We start from the raw sequence: 20,727 nt of genomic DNA, 5'->3' as shown, positions 1-20,727 counted from the left end.
CTCCATATGCCACGGGAGCAGCCCAAAGAAATAGCAAAAGGAAAAAAATAAATAAATAAATAAAAACACCTCATCTCCGCCCCAATGGCAGTGACTTGATTCAGGCTGTGCTTTCGCATCTGAACTATTATAATAATTTAACTAAAGCCTCCGGTGCTTCCGGTCTCAACCTTATACTGTTTATTTCTCACAGCAGTGTCAGTGCTTTTCAAAATTCATTGAATTAAATACTGACTTTTCCAATATTCTCAACAGATCTACTTAAGAATCTTTAATGACTCCCCAATGCTGAATGTAAAATTAAAGCACTTTCTTGGGACAAACTTAGAAACAACTAGTTTACCTCCTGCCACACTTCCTTATTGCCACTGTCCCTAAAACATGCCATGTTTGTACACCTCCCTGTCTTTTCACATTGTCATTCCTTTGTTTAAAATATGGAGGAACCCTCGCCTAAACAATGAACTCATATAATCTTTTCAGAGTCGATTTCAACAAAAGCATCCTACACACAAGAACACTGCTATGAACATCAAATGACTTTCTTCCATGCTCCCAGGGAAGCTTTTGCTGACTTTTCTTAGACAACAAATATAATGTTAGATACCTATTTCTCAGATCTACATAAAATGCAATACTTTAAATTTATGCCTGTTGACAATTCCTCCTATCTTTTACTGCTTCAAGTTCTGACATGGTATCTAGAATACTGTGGCCAGGTTATCATACTCCAAATTTCCACTAAAGAGTTTGGAGACTACTATGGAAACTGACAGGACAGTTTGCATCAGGAAAATACATTTTTTATAGGATCCTTTTGATTATACCATGATACAATATCTGACAATCTATTTTTAGGGAAACTTGCTCAGTGTGCTAAACAGTCATTAAATCAGGTGGCTATATCAATGTTACACACCTTTAAAAAATTAACTCAGGAGTTCCCGTCGTGGCGCAGTGGTTAACGAATCTGACTAGGAACCATGAGGTTGAGGGTTCGATCCCTGCCCTTGCTCATTGGGTTAACAATCCGGCGTTGCTGTGAGCTGTGGTGTAGGTCGCAGATGCGGCTCAGATCCTGCTTTGCTGTGGCTCTGGTGTAGGCTGGCAGCTACAGCTCCGACTGGACCCCTAACCTGGGAACCTCCAGATGCCGCAGGAGCGGCCCAAGAAATGGCAAAAAGACAAAAAAAAAAAAAAAAGAAAAAAAGAATTAACTCAGAGTTTCAGGTGAAAATACTGACCCGATTTTCCATTGATTTCTTTACTAAGTTAAAGCTTTTCCACCGAGAGTCAAATTCATGCTTGTGAGATCCTTGGAACTGCAAAAGGTCTCCAATAATCTGTGTCAAAGAATTTCAAATTTTATATTTACAAGTCATTATATCAAACCTGATCATATTAATAACTGTGCAACTGTTAAATGACAACTGTACCTTTATGATAAGAAATAAGGACTTGGTATCATCTTCTGAATTATTAAGTATGTGGTCTATAATAGAAAGGAAATGATTTTGGTTAAAATATTTTGAATTCTATAGGACACCTGATATGCTAGTTAAGAATCTACTAGTTAAGGATTTCCAATTGCGGCTCAGTGGTAACAAACCTATGAGGATGTGGGTTTGATCCCTGGCCTTGTTCAGTGGGTTAAGGATCTGGCTTTGCAGTGAGCTGTGGTGTAGGTCACCGACATGGCTCGGATCCTACGTTGCTATGGCTGTGGTATAGGCTGGTGGCTGCAGCTCCTATTGGACCCCTAGCCTGGGAACCTCCATATGCCACAGAAAAAAAGAAAAAAAAAAAAAAAAAAAAAAAAGAATCTACTAATTAAGAAAAACACAAAAACAGTGCCTGATATTCTCACCATTTAGAATTTTAAAAGGTTTAATAAGTAAGAGCATATATGCTATAAAACCAGGGTCTAAATACTTATTAGTAAAAATAAGCTAAATGCATATATGTACTTACTAAGAAGTTTCCTTATGACCCTAGCAATTGTTTCTCGGTAGTTCTCTCTGGATAGATCTATTTTGAAAAAAAATGAGAGAAGGCATTTTATAAACATTGAATGCTGCCCATAGCTTTGAAGTTTATATCAACATCTATGGCAAGAAGAGATAACGTACTCGGGAAAAAACCAAATGGATATGCCTTTATCACAGTTAGCTAGAAGCTTGACATGATACAGAGTAACTTCACATTTATGAGAACATGCTTATAAAACTTTATTGAGCAGGCAAGGAGGAGAGAGAAAAAACTATCTTCACCAATATTTTAAAGGCTCTACTCACTAATTAGAGACCACAAATGCAAAGCTTTCTCTAATTAGTTGTGGTGACCCAAATCAAACAAATTATAAATTATGATTATTTATTATAATTATAAATTATGACTAAGTAATCAATGTATGCAATGAACTCCAATGTTAATCTAGCAATAAGGAAGTGTTATAAATTTCTATTAACATTAAATTCAGAACACTAAATTAACACAAAATATTTTACATAAATATCTATATAAAATTTAACTCATTACGAAAGATAAAAGATAGTTAACTAAGGATTTATAATATTCATGTCAAGTATAACATATCAGCTCTAAAACAATTCTAGGAGCTTCTGCTGTGGTAGTGGGTTAAGGATACGGCATTGTCTCTATAGTGGCTTGGGCCACTGATGAGGCATGGGTTCGATCTCTGACCCAGAGCATTGGGTTAAGGATCCAGCACTACCACAACTGTGGCATAGATGACAGTTGTGGCTCATATTCCATCCTGGCCTAGGAACTTCCATGTGGCATGGGTGTGGCCAAAAAAACAAAACTAAAAACAATTCTAAACATAAATGAACATGACAGTATATGAAAGTCTTTGCGCATAGAAAGCACCTATCTTTTACTGGCTATTCTTTATATAATAAAATTCCAGTTTCCCCAGAAAAAGCAAAGATAATACTGTGTAATATTAACTGTAAATATTAATAAAAGTGACTAGAAAAATTGTAACTACAGAAGTATACCATTTTTAACACCTGTAAGATAATTGCAGAAAAAAGAACACAGAAATTTACTTAGATTAGGATTCACATACCATATTCGAGTCCAGTATACAACTTTGTCTCTTCCAAGGACACCATACTTGGCACCCTGTATGAAAAACAAGAATGCTTCTATTTATTAATAATATCAATAAGGGGGATTAAAGGGAAAAGTGTTATTGCTAGGATGTTTAAATGATGATCTTTTAACAAACAGATTTCTCATCTTCAATTCTTTACTACAGCCTTCTGAAGATTTAGTGCTATCTGTTTCAGTAAGGACAGTATTATTCATCTTTTAAAAAAAACTAATTAAATGTAATCACTTCAGGGGGGAAAATTCACTATTCAAATGAATATAACACTGATAGTCATGATTCAAGTGTAAAAGCTTACATCTGATAATCATTTATGCAAATTTTAATGTCAGCTTTATAATGATATAACAAAGGTTAAACCCAGACAACAAAAAAATCACCATCAAATTTTACAGCAGTATATAGATAGCAGATATAAGCTTCTTTATATAATAATTACCCTTCCTCTCAAAACCAGCCAAACTGATCTCTCTTAACATATATAGTAAAACACCACTATTTTTTAAGATGTTCAGATGTAAAAATACTACATTAAAGATCACTCTTTAGGTATGCAAAGAGAGATTAATACTGGGGAATAGGAAATTTTATATCTGAAATCTAAATTTTCTTTAAAGAAAAATATAATTTTATTTCAAAATATGACATTTAATTCAGTAACTTTTTAAAAACAAGAGATAATACTTTTTAGGAGAAGGAAGACAGACACAAATACCAAGGAAACATGGGGTAAATGTATTCAATAGAGGGCTAATGGAAATTTTACAATTACTGCTTGTAATTCATGAACTACATAACACTTGTACTGAAGAAAGCACTGCTTTTAAATCAACATTACCCCCTTGACATTGCATTTTTTTTTAAGTTGAATTAAGTAAGTTATCTCTCTACCATAATATATGGTAGTTATGAATTTCAGGAATTACCTAAATGAGTAACAACACTAAGATTACTAACATGCCAATTATTTAACTATGTTTCTTGCCATCATGTCATGCGTAGGACGGCAACAAAATTGTCTAAAGTTTCAAACCTAAGCCTATAGAGTATAAACAAAGAATGGTAATATTTCATCATATAAAATGCTAATTTGCTTTTCAGAGACTTTCAAGTTCATATTCAAATTCTTCTTAAAATCTGGTTTTCATCCCTTAAGTTTCCTTCCTTAAAGTTTCAACTTTTGGCAATAGTTTGCAAATTTGAACATTCTGTAAAATTGTGTATGATTGAAAGATATATGTGTAGCCAGAATCTAGCCAGTAAGAAATAAAATCAAATTCTTGTACAACGAACTTCCAGGGAAGTCCAACAACTTGACTGAAAACAGATTTCAAGAACAAAGAGAAAAAGGCTGTGCTCAAATAGTAATAAGCATTAGGCCTAAGACTGTTACTTGCCCTCCCTCCCCTGGTAGAGCTTGGGGAAGTGCCTGTCATGAGCTATCACATGCCGCTATCATGCTGCTGCTATAAACCTAAACAGTTTCCTAAAGTAGAGATAAAATTTTACCTTACCAGTCCACACCTAGTACCACATAATACTGAACCATGCATGCATTTGAATTACAGCCACGAAACTACTCTTAACAAACAACATAAAAAAAGCAATCTCTATAGTACAATCTCTATACTATACTCTCTATTTTAGAGTATAACAATCTCTATAGTATAGTACTATTCTAAAAATTTTTACTGTACCAAGTGAACAAAAAAAAGGCAATCAGCTGAGAATCTGAAATATATTTTATGCCTTTCTGAGTTTAGTAACATCAATTATACCAGAATTACCGTTTTTTTTGTTTTTGGTTTTTCTTTTGGCTTTTTAGGGCCTCACCCACAGCATAAGGAAGTTCCCAGGCTAGGGGTCAAATCAGAGCTGCAGCTGCTGGCCTACGCCACAGCCATAGCAACAAAGGATCCAAGCCACATCTGCGACCTATACCACAGCTCACGGCAACGCCAGCCCCCTGACCCAATGAGTGAGGCCAGGAATTGAACCCACATCCTCAAGGATACTAGTCAGATTCGTTTCCACTGCACCACAAGGGGAACTCCCCAGAATCACATTTATTTAATTTATTTTATTTTATTTTTTTTGTCTTTTTAGGGCCGCGCACACAGCATACGGAGGTTCCCAAGCTAGGGGTCTAATCAGAGCTGTAGCCGCTGGCCTACGCAACAGCCACAGCAACGCCAGAACCGAGCCTCGTCTGCAACCTACACCACTGCTCATGGCAATGCCAGATCCTTAACCCACTAATCGAGGACAGAGATCCAACCCACAACCTCTTGGTCCCTAGTCGGATTCGTTTCTGCTGTGCCATGACGGGAAATCCAGAATCACATTTAAAAACAAGTCTCACCTAAGGGGGCCAAAGCTAACTTTCAAAATTCATGTATCACTCTGAATTGTTTCCCTATTAGAAAATTTGAAGAAATAGTATATTTACTACAATTATTTTAAAACTCATAAACCCATGTGGGGATTTTAAAATACTAAGCAGCAGATTTAAATAAAAATGGTTTTTACTTTTAAAACCTGAATTAAGACACATCTTCTGCCCTCAAGTGTAAAGAAGACATCTATTTAATGACACATATTTCAGCTTTACTTTTTTCCCCCTTTTTTCTTTTTGGCCATGCCCATGGTTTGTGAATGCTCCCGAGCCAGGGACTGAACCCACACCACAGCAGCAACCCAGGCTGCAGCAGTGACAATGCCAGGTTTTTAACCCACTGAGCCTTGGAGAAACTCCTCAGCCTTACTTTATTTGTTCTTATCCATTCCAAACTTGTTTTATGCTTATTTACCTAAGATTCATCTTTAATTGATCTCTTCTTATCTAACAAATTAATTAAACTCTGATTATCCTGACACCTTTCTCATTAAATGTTTATCAGAGAATATAAATACATATGTATTTTTTCTGATCTTTGAAGAATAATTTTCTAAAAGAAATCTCTATCACTCAAGTAAGACTTCAGGATTACATCTCTTTGTGGCCACATTTTAAGTTTATATGTACTGGGCTATACCTTGTGATACTCAAAACTTTTAGTTATATACATAATCTTAGCTGAAAAGACTTAAGGAAGGTGCTATCAACAACTACAGATCTGCATTCTGTTTAAACACTACAGTAGTTATATGTGTGTGTGTGTGTGTGTGTGTGTGTGTGTAATTTAAGTCAAATACCCCCACCCCAAATGAAATTCATTCTAGTCATTCACTGGTTCATTTTACAACAGTAATATAAAAATAAAATTCCGACAAATAATTATAATGTAACAGATTATACACAATATCATCTATAAAATAATAAACTTAATCAGCTTAACATCAACTAGACAGAACCACCAAGCCACCTAAATTTATAACAAACTGTGTTTAATATCTGTACCACTTAAAAAAAAAAAAAAAAAAAAAAAGACTTGCAAGTTTTCTAGGACTATGTCATTTGACCACAAGATGGCAATCTTCCTTAGATTTGATTAGAATAGAACTATGAAAATAATCACTGGTGGGAAATAAAGGATGGCGAAAAGGGAAGAAATGACCAATAACATAAAAACAAACTATACAATACAAATCAAATATGCAAATGACGGCTAGGTGTTGTCATGGAACAATTGCAATAATTATTGCTGTCTATAAGTGGAAGAATAACCTACTCTTCCCCAAAACCCCTCCCCTTCCAAATGAAAACAAACATAAAAGGTATAAAAACCAAGCCACTAAGAGATTTTTTTTCCCTCAAGGTTGTAAGTGTTTCACAACAGATAACCGACCTACTTCTGTGTTCTGTTATCCAGTTCAATCCTGAGACATCAATAACAACTATAAACACAAATGAAAGGCTGGCTCTTATTCTACCATATGAATAAAAGGTTGCCAAGTAAAGAGAATCTTACACACAGCTAGGTTTAAAATTAACTCAGAGCATAAGAACTATTTCCATCTCTGACACACAAGTTTTTAAAAATCAATGAAAACAGTCAGAAGGTGAAATAAGGAGAAAACAGGGTTACTCACCGTGGAGTAGTAACTGTTTCCTTTTCTGTGTGCAGCTCCCCCAGCAGAGCTGGGTAGTTTCCTGGAGGTGCCAAGAGAGGTTAGCTAGCCCTGCCCCTCATCGCATAACAACACATCCTTTCACATATTCATGAAATGGTCTCAACTCTTAGACCTTAAGTAGGGTTTTTTGTTGTTGTTGTCGTTGTTGTTTTGAGTGAAAAGTTAGTAAAAGCTGAGATCCTAAGAATGATTTAACTAAGAATGACTTAACAGATCTATCAGAGGAAAGGGAGCACAAAGAAGAAATATTTGAGATGAAAATGATGACTCCTCTACCTTGAGTAACCCTGTTTTTATAGATGTTAGGTTTTTGCATCTTGTGATAGCTGGTTAGTCCTAAAAAGATTCTAAAGAAAGGACTGCAAAAGGAGAAATTAATGACGACTTGAGGATTAAAGGCAAGTGTCCAAAATTCCTATATGACCCTGGAAAGACATAATCCAACTGCCACATCTATGAAGGTAGAACTATCTGAGTATAAGTTATACCACAAGTATTTCTTGAAATCATTAACTAAGGTTCCATGAGCAAAATAGAAAGGTTCCATTTTAAGATTAATTAAGTAACCCTGATAGCTGACAAAACTGTTAGAATGTCAAACTGAACTAAACCGAAAAAATTTACCCTTAATTACCCTCAAGGGACCTTATTTCATCTATCGTTTGAAACAGTAAAATTCAGTATATATAAGATAGTTAGTAAACCTATGTTGCTAAAGGCCAACAAGTACGGTGTGGATACTGTATATAACAGTATATAAGGTATATAACTCACCTTATAGTTAGGACAAATCAACTCATTTTATCTATGTTTTTTATTTTCTGTCAATCTAATCACATAGTGCAGAATATTGCTTTCCACATGTGGTAGCCCTTTCTCTGAACAATGCAATTTTGAGACCACACCATATACTCTATCTACCAGGAACTAAGGTTTCTTTACAGGCAAATTCAGAACTAAACTAAGCTTCTAGATTTTTATTGCTGCAGTCTTCTAGAAGACTAATATTACGACACGCACAAGGCAAACTTTGTAATAAATGACGACAAAAAATAATTAAAGCATCTAAGCATGTTTTACTTGAGATTTAAGAAAAATACAGGTTTAAATTTAAAAAAATAATTGAGCTGCTACGTGCTAGCAAAAACTGGTCTGGTACTTCAGAAAGTGCATAGTCCATAATACCACAGCCCAACTATTTGTTATTAACAAGAGTGACTTCCTCTGACATCTTAGGCATTACACTAAATCACTAGTCACAATTATACATTTCCTTTTCTCCCCAACTTGGTACCTTTTTATTCTATCTCTCTGGAGTAACTAATGTCCATAAAGAGTTCATCTACTAGTTTCAAATTGACCTGTTACTGATAATCTCCAAGAATTACGCAACAAATCTTTCTTCACACTAGGCAGTATGATTCAATACCACTGAACAATGGCACCATCAACTGAAATTATTTTAGTTCTTTCAAATCAATTTACTCTTAGAAGATATTAATAATTTTGACCTATACTAGAATAACATTTTAGAAATTTAAAAGACTAAGTTTATTTTACAATACTTTGATGAGAACTTACTATCTGCAAAAAAAAAAAAAAAAAAAGTTATTTATACAAAGTTCTCATAAAAGTAAATGTAAAACGTCACACGTTGCCGAAAGAAAATTTCAGGTAAAGGTGATACAAGATAGAAACTGGTTTTTAAAGAAAGGATTCTGTTAAAAACTATTTAAAAGCCCAGAAAAGACTTTATAAACTCTCTTTCGACAATCCAAATGCAAAGGGCTGCTCATTCATCTCTAACTCTACTTTATAGAATTCTTACCCTGGAAAGGTGTACGTAATTATAAAGAACATTAAAAATGTTACTGTTCAATGATTAAAACAATTGGTTTTCCTTGTTTTATATTTCATTATTATGTACTATTAAATATATAAGAAAATATTTTATATTTATAATTAAAATATTTAAAATATAAATATGTATTTATATTAAATATATTTATTAATTCATTATGTTTATTGTATCAAGTTTTCATTCTAAGCTAAACTTCTAAAATACAACATATTTTAAAATCTAAATTATTATTCAACTTTTCTGGAGAAAACCTATAAAGGGATGCAGAAGTCAAATTTTACGGCTTATTATGTATAGAAATGCAGGCTAGCAATCTGCTTATTTATAGTTCACGGCATTAATGAAGTTTTCATAATACGGTATTGTTTTCCTTATTGAAAATGCATTTCACTATACACATCTAACTAGATTTATAATAACCAAAAATACATTTATTTCAAAGGATAAAGACTATGCTCAATTCACTATCACAATGCACATGGCTATAAGCTGAAATGAACTGCAACAGAAACCTCTAAGCCTCCTGAGCTGACCCCTCAGCAGTGCATCCTCATCATCACTCAGTACTAAAAAAAAAAAATTTCTAATTATATACATGGAAGAGACAGGCTTTTGCTCTCAGAAAAACTACTGGATTAAAGGTCCACACTTACCACATTCAAACAGAACTAAGTTTAATGATGTAATAAATTTATGTGTGAAATAGCTTTCTAGCATTCTTACTGTATTACATACTATTAAAGATCATTAGGAAAATCAAAACCATTTCTGTAGATCTCTCAATTTAAAACTTTAAAATTTCCCTTGACAAAAACAAATTTTGGTAAAACTGTCCTTATAACAAACTGATAATAAACAAAAGTTCTCTGAAAGAATTCAACAAATTCCTAAGGCAAACTTAAAACCAATTTCCTTACCTGAGAGGACCCTACTTCTCCCTCCTAAATCTAATGAGCAATCTAAAGAGTTCAATGCCTAGACACAGTTTTTAGAGTGAGATAAGTGGAAATTATGAAAGATATGACATCAAACAATTGATTATTCAAAATATGGAAAGACAAGCAAGCCACATTTTAAAACCCTTCTTGAAGCTTTTTTCTCCTGTTGTGTTTTCTAAGGGGGTAAGAGTTCTTATTCTTATATGATTTTCATTAACTCGCTCAGTAATGAGATGTTATGTTCAGATAAAATGATCTAAGATGGTATGCTAAAACTAGCATCTATGTATTTAATAAATGGGCTAAAGTTACATACTACTAATTTCATTTAAACTCAATTTTTTTCAACTTAAATGGTAACACTGGCAGTGGACTAAAATCAAGACATTCATTCAAAATAATAATACTCTGAAAAGCACTTAAATTCATAAAAGCAACTTGGTGGATCTAAAATGTTCAAAAATCACAACAGTGAACAAATTTTTATTAAAAGACACCCCAAGTTTTTTGCTACAAAATCCTTAGTATTGATTATAGACCAAAAAAAAAGGTCATTTTCTTTGTTTTTAAACAAAAGAATAGTTATAATTAGTTCAGTAAACTAACAGATGGACTTAATATCTCTAAGTTGCTATTTTAAAACTGATTATCATTGAAAGTTATTCTATGCTGGTACCATATGGAAATCTGAACAAAGCCTTATAGTTTATAGACCTAAACTGCACCTTAGGTATTTCTGGCCTAACAATGACAAAAAGGTTAAAGTGATACAGAAACAACACCAATAACAAAACCAGTGACTCATTGTGGAACTAAGTCTTGAAATATTTGCCAAATGGCAAAATACCAAAATATATAAAGTAGTTATTTTTACTTACAAGTTAGTAACTGGCTCTCCTTTCAATGGAGGTAGCAGGTTTCCTGAGCCAATTAAACAATTGTGTACAATAGTCAGACTCTGCAGAATATCATCTCTAGAAAAAAAATAAAAAGCAATTTCATCTCTAGAAAAAAAATAAAAAGCAATTTCCATATCCCTATTTAACCAAAAAACCTTGTAGAGTCTTAAGATGAAGTACAAAAACTTTGTCAAGCGGGTATATACAAAATGAAGGCATAGGAGTTCCCGGCGTGGCGCAGTGGTTAACGAACATGACTAGGAACCATGAGGTTGCAGGTTGATCCCTGGCCTTGCTCAGTGGGTTAAGGATCCGGTATTACTGGGAGCTGTGGTGTAGGTCGCAGATGTGGCTCAGATCCTGCACTGCTGTGGCGTAGGCCGGCAGCTACAGCTCCAACTGGACCCCTAGCCTGGGAACCTCCATATGCCTCAGGTGTGGTCCTAGAAAAGGTAAAAAGACCAAAAAAAAAAAAAAAATTAAGGCATAGATATGATGAAAGTCCATAGTTTACCCTAATAGTACAAACTAATGAAACAGATGCTATTAATATAAAGTCTGCTATTAACAGGCTTTAAATATCACAAGTAACAACAAAAGATTGCTCTTTGTGAATTCTGAATTACTAATACCATTTACCCACAGATTACAACACTAACAAAAAGGGAAAACAGTATTACAAAAGATATTCCAGTACAGTCCCTCTTATAAAATGGACTAACTAAACAATTTACTTAAAAAAGCAGTTCCAAATACCACATAGGTGATATAAGTCAATCATACTTTTTTCTTCCTCCAAGCCCATTCTTACTGGATTTGCTTATTAAAATTTGACACACAGTGATTCTCTTACTATGATTTTAGAAACTTCCAGAGATTTAAATTATAATAGCCTATTGGTCTCAAATAGTTGTTTCTTATTGAAGCTCTTTGGAAGAGAAAAAAAAATTTTTAAAGATATTTTTCTAAGAAATATTAATGTCAGAGTCCCCTTGCAGTTCAATGGGTTAGGAATCTGGTGTTGTCACTGCTGTGGCTCTGATTACAGCTGTGGCGCGAGATTGATCCCTGGCCTGGGAACTTGTACATGCCGCAGGCATGGCCAAGAAAAGAAAAAAGAAATATTAATGTCGACAGTATGAATTACTAAAAAGAAACAAACCAATAAAATCTTAAGTGTATATAGAAAAGAGGCATTTCTTTACAAAGGGGCATTTTAAAACACACTTCCCAAAAGATGCACAACTGAAACTGCTAAGAAGGCACTAAAAACAAACTAGAACAAACCCTAAGTTTTCCAACTAAGATAAAATACTATGACAAAATTTGTTATTAAACTATAAACTATATCAAATGGTTTTCTAATGATATTTATGACAGACATTCAAAGCACACATTGAAAATGAATATCAGCTATGCCACAGAGAAAGAAAGGCACAAAAGGAATTTTTTAGTCTGCAATGATGTAACACAGTATAAAAAAAAAACTAACCTAGACATTTCAAGTTCTCCATCCCCACAATGCTGGAGTTTGATGAGCTCAGGCTGAAGGAAAGAGTCCAACAGATAGAAGGCAAAAGCTACTTCTTCAGAAGAAGGAACATGCCACTGGATCCCCAAATTCCACAAGTCCCCTGGTTTACCCCAGTCCTAGAAAACAGCATTTATTCAGCAAGTTGAAAAGTTGAAAAAAGAACATAAACACATTATTCAAAAAGTTTATAAGAAAATGTACAAATAATCCAAACCTAAGGCAGCAAATGTACAAAAAAGCATTAAAAACTATATTATCCTTTCATTATCACTCCTGAAAAAGAGCCACTCAAATATGAGTTTATTTTAAGAGTTAACAGTAACATTATATGAGACTACTGCATTCCAACTCCAAATCGTATGGAACCATGGACGGTAAAATGGCCTAACAAGCCATTTCACACATAAGCAGAAGAGAGAACTGGAGCCACAAGCAGAGCTATGTTGCACTTTCCAAGTTTAAAATATTCAATAATATTCTGAGTATATCTATGTTGAAAGTAAAGAAATAACACATTTATACACAATGAGAAAAAAGAAAACAAACCCCATACTTTGAATACATTAGAAAAATAACCCAATATATCCTACAATCCTAAATTATTGAAAATGCTTGCCTTGATAGGAAAGTATTCAGAAGGAGGCTTGTCAAAGCCGCCTGGCACACTGCAGTATTCTGTAGGGTAGATAAGTGTGGTAGAACGAAGAAGGTGATGCAAAAGGTTACAAGACAGAGTGTAACCTTGCTTACAGGTTAAATGTAGGGTTCTTTGGAGAATCTTTACAAGCTGCTCCTTATAAAGAAGCAACTTCTTCCCATCCACTCGAGTAATCTAAAAAGAAAACAGTTGAAAATATTTTGGTTAAAAGATCAAATATCAATAATTAAAGTTTATGTTTGACCACTAAAGAAAGTTAAAACAGTGTTTCTTAAAATGACTTTAATTCATTTTAGGACTGTCATTTTAATTACATTCTAAAAATGAATTCGTTCTTAACATCAAAACACCTCTTTATAAAGAGGTGAAACTTACTTAATTGGACATCTCTGTTCTTTGGTTCCTGATAAGAAACTGAAGTTTTATTGCTGGCCAAATTTAGAAATGGGGGGAGGAAATGACTGCCAAATCTGATAAACATTTCAATTAATGAGTTACCCACATTAGAATTATTAAGTAAATAGTAGAGTGTTGAGCATGAAGTAGTCAACAATTATCTCACTTCTTTCATAACAAGAAAATGAGATTATTTGACTTTTGGTGGTCATTATCAAGAAATATTTCAGAGTTTCCCTTAACGATGAGGGTTAAGTATCCAGCATTGCTGTGGCTGTGGTATAGGTCAGCAGTTGCAGCTCTGTTTCAACTTCTAGCCTGAAAACTTCCATATGCTGCAAGTATGGCAAAACAAAGAAAGAAAGAAAAAAGAAAAGAAAAGGAAGGAAGGAAAGAAAAGAAGAAAGAATTATTTCAAAATTATGACTTTACATGTTTTAAAGTTAATTTTTCAAAAACACAGGCTAAATCCTCAGAACAGGTCAACAGTTTCATAGCAACAGTTTCTTTATTCCGAAGATTTATAATACCTCAGACAAAAGTTGAAGACTCCATAGTAACTCCTTGTCTAGCTCTTCGTCTTTTAATACATCATCATCTAAAAATAGCAAAATATTGTCAGGGGAAAACAAAACAAATATCCAACTAAATGCTTCATTTAAAAGTACTTATTTTTAATATTTCTAATAGCTCAGAAAAGACTTTTCTAGGAAGTTTTTCATCCCTTCTTCGATAAGCTGGACTTGATCCAGAGGAAGTGGAAACTCAATTTTCAAGAAAATAAACACATCACCAGGATACCTGCCCCTTATACATCTCACAAAATAAATGACTTTTTTTATTTGGCTGCACTTGCAGCATGCACAAGTTCCCGGACCAGGGATCAAATTTACACCACAACAGTGATAACACTGGATCCTTAACTGTCTGGGCCACGAAGGAACTCCCAAAATAACTGATATTTTTTATGGCAACCTCTGAATGGTTCTTATACATATGAAAACATTAATCTAACAGTGTAAAACTTCTAAGCTACCTGTCAACCTGGATGATACATTGTTTTTGAGCAATTTCACCCCATCAAAATACTACATAGCTTAGGGAGTTCTCTCATAGCTCAGTGGGGTAAGAATCTGGCACTGTCACTGATGCGGCTTGGTCTGACCCCTGGCCACTTCTGCATGCCATGGACAGGGCCAAATATACATATATATCATAAAGAACGTCTTTCCAACAACAGAGTTACAGAAACCAAGAAAAAAATTTTTTTAACTTATAAATACAGAATAATAATCTTAGAACTTACTCATTGTAAGCTGAGTTATAACACTGCAGCAGTGGGGAACAAATAGCTTCAAAGATTCGTCTGGGCAGCACTGAAAACATATTTGTACAAATAAGTTTTTTTCAAAGGCACAAATATTTAAGGGTCACAAAGTTTATATACACTAGCACTATTTACAGTGGCAAATAAGGGCTGTAAGCAGCTACTGAAAAAATACGTATTTTAAGAATAATAAGCATGTCTAAATAATTAACCAGATAAACTTGTTTGTTACCAATTCATTAATTTATATAGTCCAAAAAACCCCAACTCACCTTTACTGCAGCACGGCACATGTCTGCCACCATGCGGCCTGCTACTCTTGTTTCAAATATATGTGATGTAGAAAAATTAAATACCTTCTGAAGGGCCACCTATTAAAAGATAATGTAACAAATGAAAATGTCTAATCAGCATTTTAAAGAAAATTAAACATCTTTTGAGATATAAAAGAAAATAAGAGTGTACTAAAATACTTACATAGGAAAATTTTAACCATTCAAATGCATAAAGATTTGCTTAATGTTACATTTAGATCTACGAATAACCTTTGCACAAGACCTTAATATGGACCAAACATTTGAGGCACAAGATTGTATTTGCTATAGAAATGGAGAACAGACAACTAGAGCTGCTGGAAGCAGATGCAATTTAATTATCTTGTTGACTAATCCAATGTAACAGAGGGAATTTTAGGGAATATCAAATATTTACAATTTGTCATCCTGACAACTACAAACTATGAATACTTCACTCCTCTAAAAGACTTGAAGCATTCTATTTAGTTTTACAATAAAATCATAGAATTTTAACTTATATGCTGAATGAGAGAATGAGCTCTAGACATGGATTAAAAATGTGAACATCCTAACAACTTCTTTCAAATGACCTTGGTTAAATAAATAATTTTTTTATACTAACATAATCTTAGTAAATATTTCATGCAGCTATAAGGCAGCTTAGCTTTTAACCAGGATAAATATAATGAACAATGATAATCTCAGATGGAGAGAGAAATGGAAATGGAGTAGTGGAATAGAAAAACAGAAATAAAGACCATCCGGTACGTAAGTAACAGGTATTGACTAAGTGAACGTTTACAGGATGCCTTATGAGGACAAACTTTCTCGTTATCATAGTTTGCTAGGTTTTTAAATTTAGGATTTAATTTCTATCATGTGATGGAATAAACAATCTTCAAAACTTTTTTCCACAAGTAGTATTTTAGAGTAGATTTTAAAATTATTGTCAATTCTTGTTACTTGTAGTAGTTGTGCTCTATTTAAAGTCACTGTGGGCTCTGAATTAGCAAACATTGAACCGTAAATATTGAGCCTCCAGTTACATTTTCATCAACTGATGGATATGTAATTGTTTTATGTGCGTTTTTTTTTTTTTTTTGAAGACACCGTACTGAATACATATTGTTGATTCATTAACCTTGAACTCACAGCTAAAAGCATTGTAATTCATGTCTGAACAAAGCACACCTAAAATATTCTCTTCTACGTTAGACCCATCATAACTCTCTTATCTTATACTAGATAGTGAACCATCATTTCTCTTGGGGGACACTTTAAAAGCACAAGAATGTTAAAGACCTGACAAATACATAAAAAAGGACCCTTGTTTATAGTATGAAAGCTGAAACAAGGACAGTGTCACCTTATTCGACCTCAGCTGAAAACATGCACAACTCAAATTTTCTTGCCACTTTTAAAAGTTTGCACAGGAAGTTCCCATTGTGGCTCAGTGGAAACAAATTTGACTAGTATCAATAAGGATGCAGGTTCAACCCCTGGACTTGTTCATTTGGTTAAGGATCTGGTGTTGCCTTGGGCTATGGTGTAGGCCACAGATGCATCTCGGATCTGGTGTTGCTGTGACTGGGGCATAGGCCAGAGGCCATACCTCCGATTCGACCCATAGCCTGGGAACCTCCATATGTCCTGGTTGTAGCTCTAAAATAAATAAACAAATAATAAAAGTTTACACAAAAGCACTGTGAGTACCAATTTGGGGGTTACAAATAAATTTTAGCAAGTAGGTGAATTCACAAATACAGAATCTGCAAATAATGAGGATCAACTGTGTACCTTTTCCAAATTTAGTATGGAAACAAACAATTAGCTGACAAGATATGCATACAAAGCAACTTGAAGTTCAACTTTTAAAATATCACATAAAACTTACAGGAGTTCCTGTCATGGCGTACCAGAAACGAATCTGACTAGGAACCACGAGGTTGTGGGTTTGATCCCTGGCCTCACTCAGTGGGTTAAGGATCCAAGGATCTGGCGTTGCCTTAAGCTGTGGTGTAGGTCACAGATTCGGCTCAGATCTGGCGCTACTGTGGCTCTGGTGTAGGCCGGCAGCAACAGCTCCAATTAGACCTCTAGCCTGGGAACCTTCATATGCCGTGGGTGCAACCCTCAAAAGACAAAAAAGGACACACACAAAAAAAGAAGAAATCACATAAAACTACAAATTGGAAATCAATGCACTCTTACCATAAATATTTCTTTGGAACACTGTGTAAGGATTGTACTAAATGTAGAAGACAGACCTAATTCGACCAAACTCTCCAAGTGAGTCATTTTCTCAGTTTCTGTCTCTTCTCTTGTTTGCTCCAGTGTGCTACTTTCTATAAGTCCAAAGCATCTAAATAATCCAAAGAAAGTCAAATTTTAGCAACTAAAAACTGGCTTAATATTTTTTGCTGATGATTAGATAAATCTCTATTGTTATGACTATTCAAGTGACAACTACTTAATTCGTCCATAGCTCACAAATCAACTGTCCTTTTGTAACTTCAGAAGCAGCACCATCCTTGCATAGCAGTTAAATACAGATTTCAATGCAGAGTGAGACTAGGATTGCTGACAGGACATCATTTTTTTGAATATCAGATAAAGAGCATGTCTGGAATACTTGCTCACCTATCCATAAACTGTAAGACAAAATCCTCAAATTCAGCTGTGGCTGAACAAAGTTCTCGCTCCACCTGTAACAAGTCAATGTGGAGAAAATTCTCAGATGCAGCCAAAACAAAAACAAAAACCAGACAGTAATAAAAATTTCTCTTCAAGAGAGTAACAAGTTCGTTTTGCATAAGTTTTCTTGGGAGTATTACTTGACTCTACCTCAAACTGTGCAACAGATTTATTCCTAACATAAGGTGGAAAAACAAAATGCCACCACTCTTGCTTCTTAAAACATTAAAAAGTGACAAAAAATTGAAATACCCCTTTACATATCAACTGTTTCCTAAAACAGCCTATTTTTGACCCATTCCCTTTGGCAGATGGGATTATCTTAATGATGACCTGGCCTTCCATTATATCATTCTAGACACAAAATAGTAGTTTTAATTAGTGAACACCTCTCCAAAGTTGCTTTTAAACTACCAAATATTACTATGGATATACGTAAGAACCAGAACTTAGGTAACCAATCCTTTTACAACCAGAAAACATCCTTACTTCTGTGAGATCATTTCTTTCTTGTAGTACAGATGAACAATCCACTAAAGGCACCAGAGTGGAAAATGTTGCTATAAACTGGAATGTGATCTGTGGGAAGATGCAAAAGAGCTAATAACATTAATTACATAATTCCAGTTAAAAAATACATGTATACCATAAACTATAATAAAGTACCAAATAAATTATTCTGAGGGAAATGCCATAACAATTTTTCTGGAAGTTTTTCATTTAGAATTGAACATTTTAACCCGTCATGATTAACTGTTAATTAATGAAGTTATACTGCATTTATTTTCATGTAGATATTTATTAAGTTTAAGCACAAAATTCTCAAACCTTCTGTAACCAAGTTACTTTGCCTCCCACCAAAAACACAATATTAACTAAGAGTAATTAGAAAATTTTAATGCAGAAGCCTGCCACATCTAGTATTTTGTATCATGCTCCTTGTCACCAGGGCAGATGAGGCAAGTGCCAACGATCATATGCTATGCTTTTTAATGCATCTGCTTAAGGAAAATAGGAAATATATAATGAGTTTTAAAACATTTGGAGTTCTTGTTGTGGCTCAGTGTTAATGAACCAACTAGTATCCATGAGGCTGCAGGTTCAATTCCTGATCTTGCTCAGAGGGTTAAGGATCCAGCATTGCTGTGAGCTGTGGTGAAAGTCACAGACACAGCTCAGATCCCGTGTGACTGTGGCTGTGGTTGTGGGTGTGGCTGGCAGCTGTAGTTCTGATTCGATTCCTAGCCTAGGAACTTCCATATGCCACGGGTGTGGGCCTAAAAAGCAAATTAAAAAAGAAAATCAGACAATCACGAATGAATACAGGTGATAGCAAATTACATGCAAAAGAAGACTGTATATAGATCAATGAATCGCCCACAGATCTAAACTTGGGTATCTAGAGATGCAACTGTTATCATTAACAAATTTTACACTATATTAGTTCTAAAGAATATTTGAAGAAAAATTAAGAGGATGTCCATTTACACAATTACAACTTAGATACAAAACAGAATCATAAACATGCTCACCATGCATTTACTAAAGTCATTTGGATCCACCCCAGGCAATGCTCTCATCAACAGAGGTAGCATGTGTGTTGGACCTTGAGGAAACCATTTTCCCCCTGATACCAAACTGCGGGCTACTCCAATTACACAACTTAAGGTAGCTGTGAGCTGGTGAGGTTCTGTTAAAGTCTCTAGTGCAGGATATGTTCTAGAGTTTTGAAAACAAAATTTAAAAAATTTTCCATCATATAAACATGCATAATACATTAAATATACTAATTCATAAACTGTACTTTGGATTAAAGGTTTGTAGGTGGCAGGATATTTTGAGTGGATGTTTATTTGCTCTCAAAAGTAACAGAATCACACAAAGGTATGTGTTTCCCTAATCACCTGCCACCTTAAAACCTTTCTCCATGTAAATTCCACAGTGAAAAACAACATTAATTGGTAGATTTTGCATTATTTCAGCATCTTAACTCATTTTCACATTCCAATAGAACTGCATCTAATTTAATGGTCAATTATTATTAGAATTGAGGAATAACAAGTTACAGGTACTCCACTCTTCCTTTTCACAGGAAAAAACAATCTTACCAAAACACTGAAGTATCACCTGTTGTTTATTTTCAGAAAGACTATTTTAATGTTGAAAATCAGCTATCAGAAGCATAGGAAAATATTCCTGACACTAGACTGAATCTATCAGAGAGAATAAGGCAAATGTAAATGTAGTCTTTCATCTCTAAGTATTTAAGAGCCAAGAACACTCACTCCATGGCTCAGTGATTTCACCTTTGACAATCTACCCCATAGAGGGAAAAAAAAAAATCCGAAATGCAGTCATTTTAAATTCCTCTTATACAGAAAAGGTAAATAATAAGGATTTCATTACAAGCAGGAAAAAAGGAAGATTTCTAACTAGGATTTAAAAAAGTAACCAAACCTCGTTGTACAACTATAAATGTAATAAAATTCACTGAGAAAAAAACAAAAAAAAAAATAAAATAAGACACGAATGAACTTATCTATGAAACAGAAAGAGACTCATAGACATAGAGAACAGACTTGTGGTTACCAAGGGGGTTAGAGGAGTAGCAGAGGGACAGACTGGGAGTTTGGGATTATCAGAGGCAAACTGTTATATATAAAACTAAATCACTTTGCTGCACTCCAGAAACTAACACAGTATTGTAAATCAACTATACTTAAACTAAATTTTAAAAAAAGTAACCAAACCTATGCTTATTTTAAAAAATAAATAAAATAAACCCAAAACTCTTTAACAGAGGCTGTCTTCAGGAGATGCAAAACTTGTGTCTAAAATTTTTTTTCTGTATGTTTACTTTTTAAGACTTTTTCTTTTCTTTTTTTTTTCCTTTTTGCCACTTCCTGGGCTGCTG

General features: G+C 34.2%; 1 protein-coding gene across 2 annotated transcripts in view; it reads right to left on the bottom strand.

The window, feature by feature from the left end:
- The window catches only part of PSME4 (proteasome activator subunit 4), a 106,200-nt gene that overhangs the window by 36,891 nt on the left and 48,582 nt on the right, over positions 1-20,727 (bottom strand). For both annotated transcript variants that reach the window (XM_003125150.6, XM_021088226.1), the window contains exons 11-24: positions 19,346-19,532; positions 18,303-18,392; positions 17,760-17,824; positions 17,331-17,481; positions 15,096-15,194; positions 14,803-14,872; positions 14,027-14,094; positions 13,059-13,274; positions 12,401-12,558; positions 10,888-10,983; positions 3,092-3,147; positions 1,972-2,028; positions 1,437-1,492; positions 1,245-1,343 (exon numbers count right to left, since the gene is read on the bottom strand). In XM_003125150.6, the coding sequence (XP_003125198.5) occupies positions 1,245-1,343; positions 1,437-1,492; positions 1,972-2,028; positions 3,092-3,147; positions 10,888-10,983; positions 12,401-12,558; positions 13,059-13,274; positions 14,027-14,094; positions 14,803-14,872; positions 15,096-15,194; positions 17,331-17,481; positions 17,760-17,824; positions 18,303-18,392; positions 19,346-19,532 (1,468 nt within the window). The remainder of the gene's footprint in view (positions 1-1,244; positions 1,344-1,436; positions 1,493-1,971; positions 2,029-3,091; positions 3,148-10,887; positions 10,984-12,400; positions 12,559-13,058; positions 13,275-14,026; positions 14,095-14,802; positions 14,873-15,095; positions 15,195-17,330; positions 17,482-17,759; positions 17,825-18,302; positions 18,393-19,345; positions 19,533-20,727) is intronic.

This window comes from Sus scrofa, chromosome 3 (assembly GCF_000003025.6).
Source record: "Sus scrofa isolate TJ Tabasco breed Duroc chromosome 3, Sscrofa11.1, whole genome shotgun sequence".
Taxonomy (NCBI): Eukaryota; Metazoa; Chordata; class Mammalia; order Artiodactyla; family Suidae; genus Sus; species Sus scrofa.
This window is presented reverse-complemented; position numbering and strand designations above follow the sequence as displayed.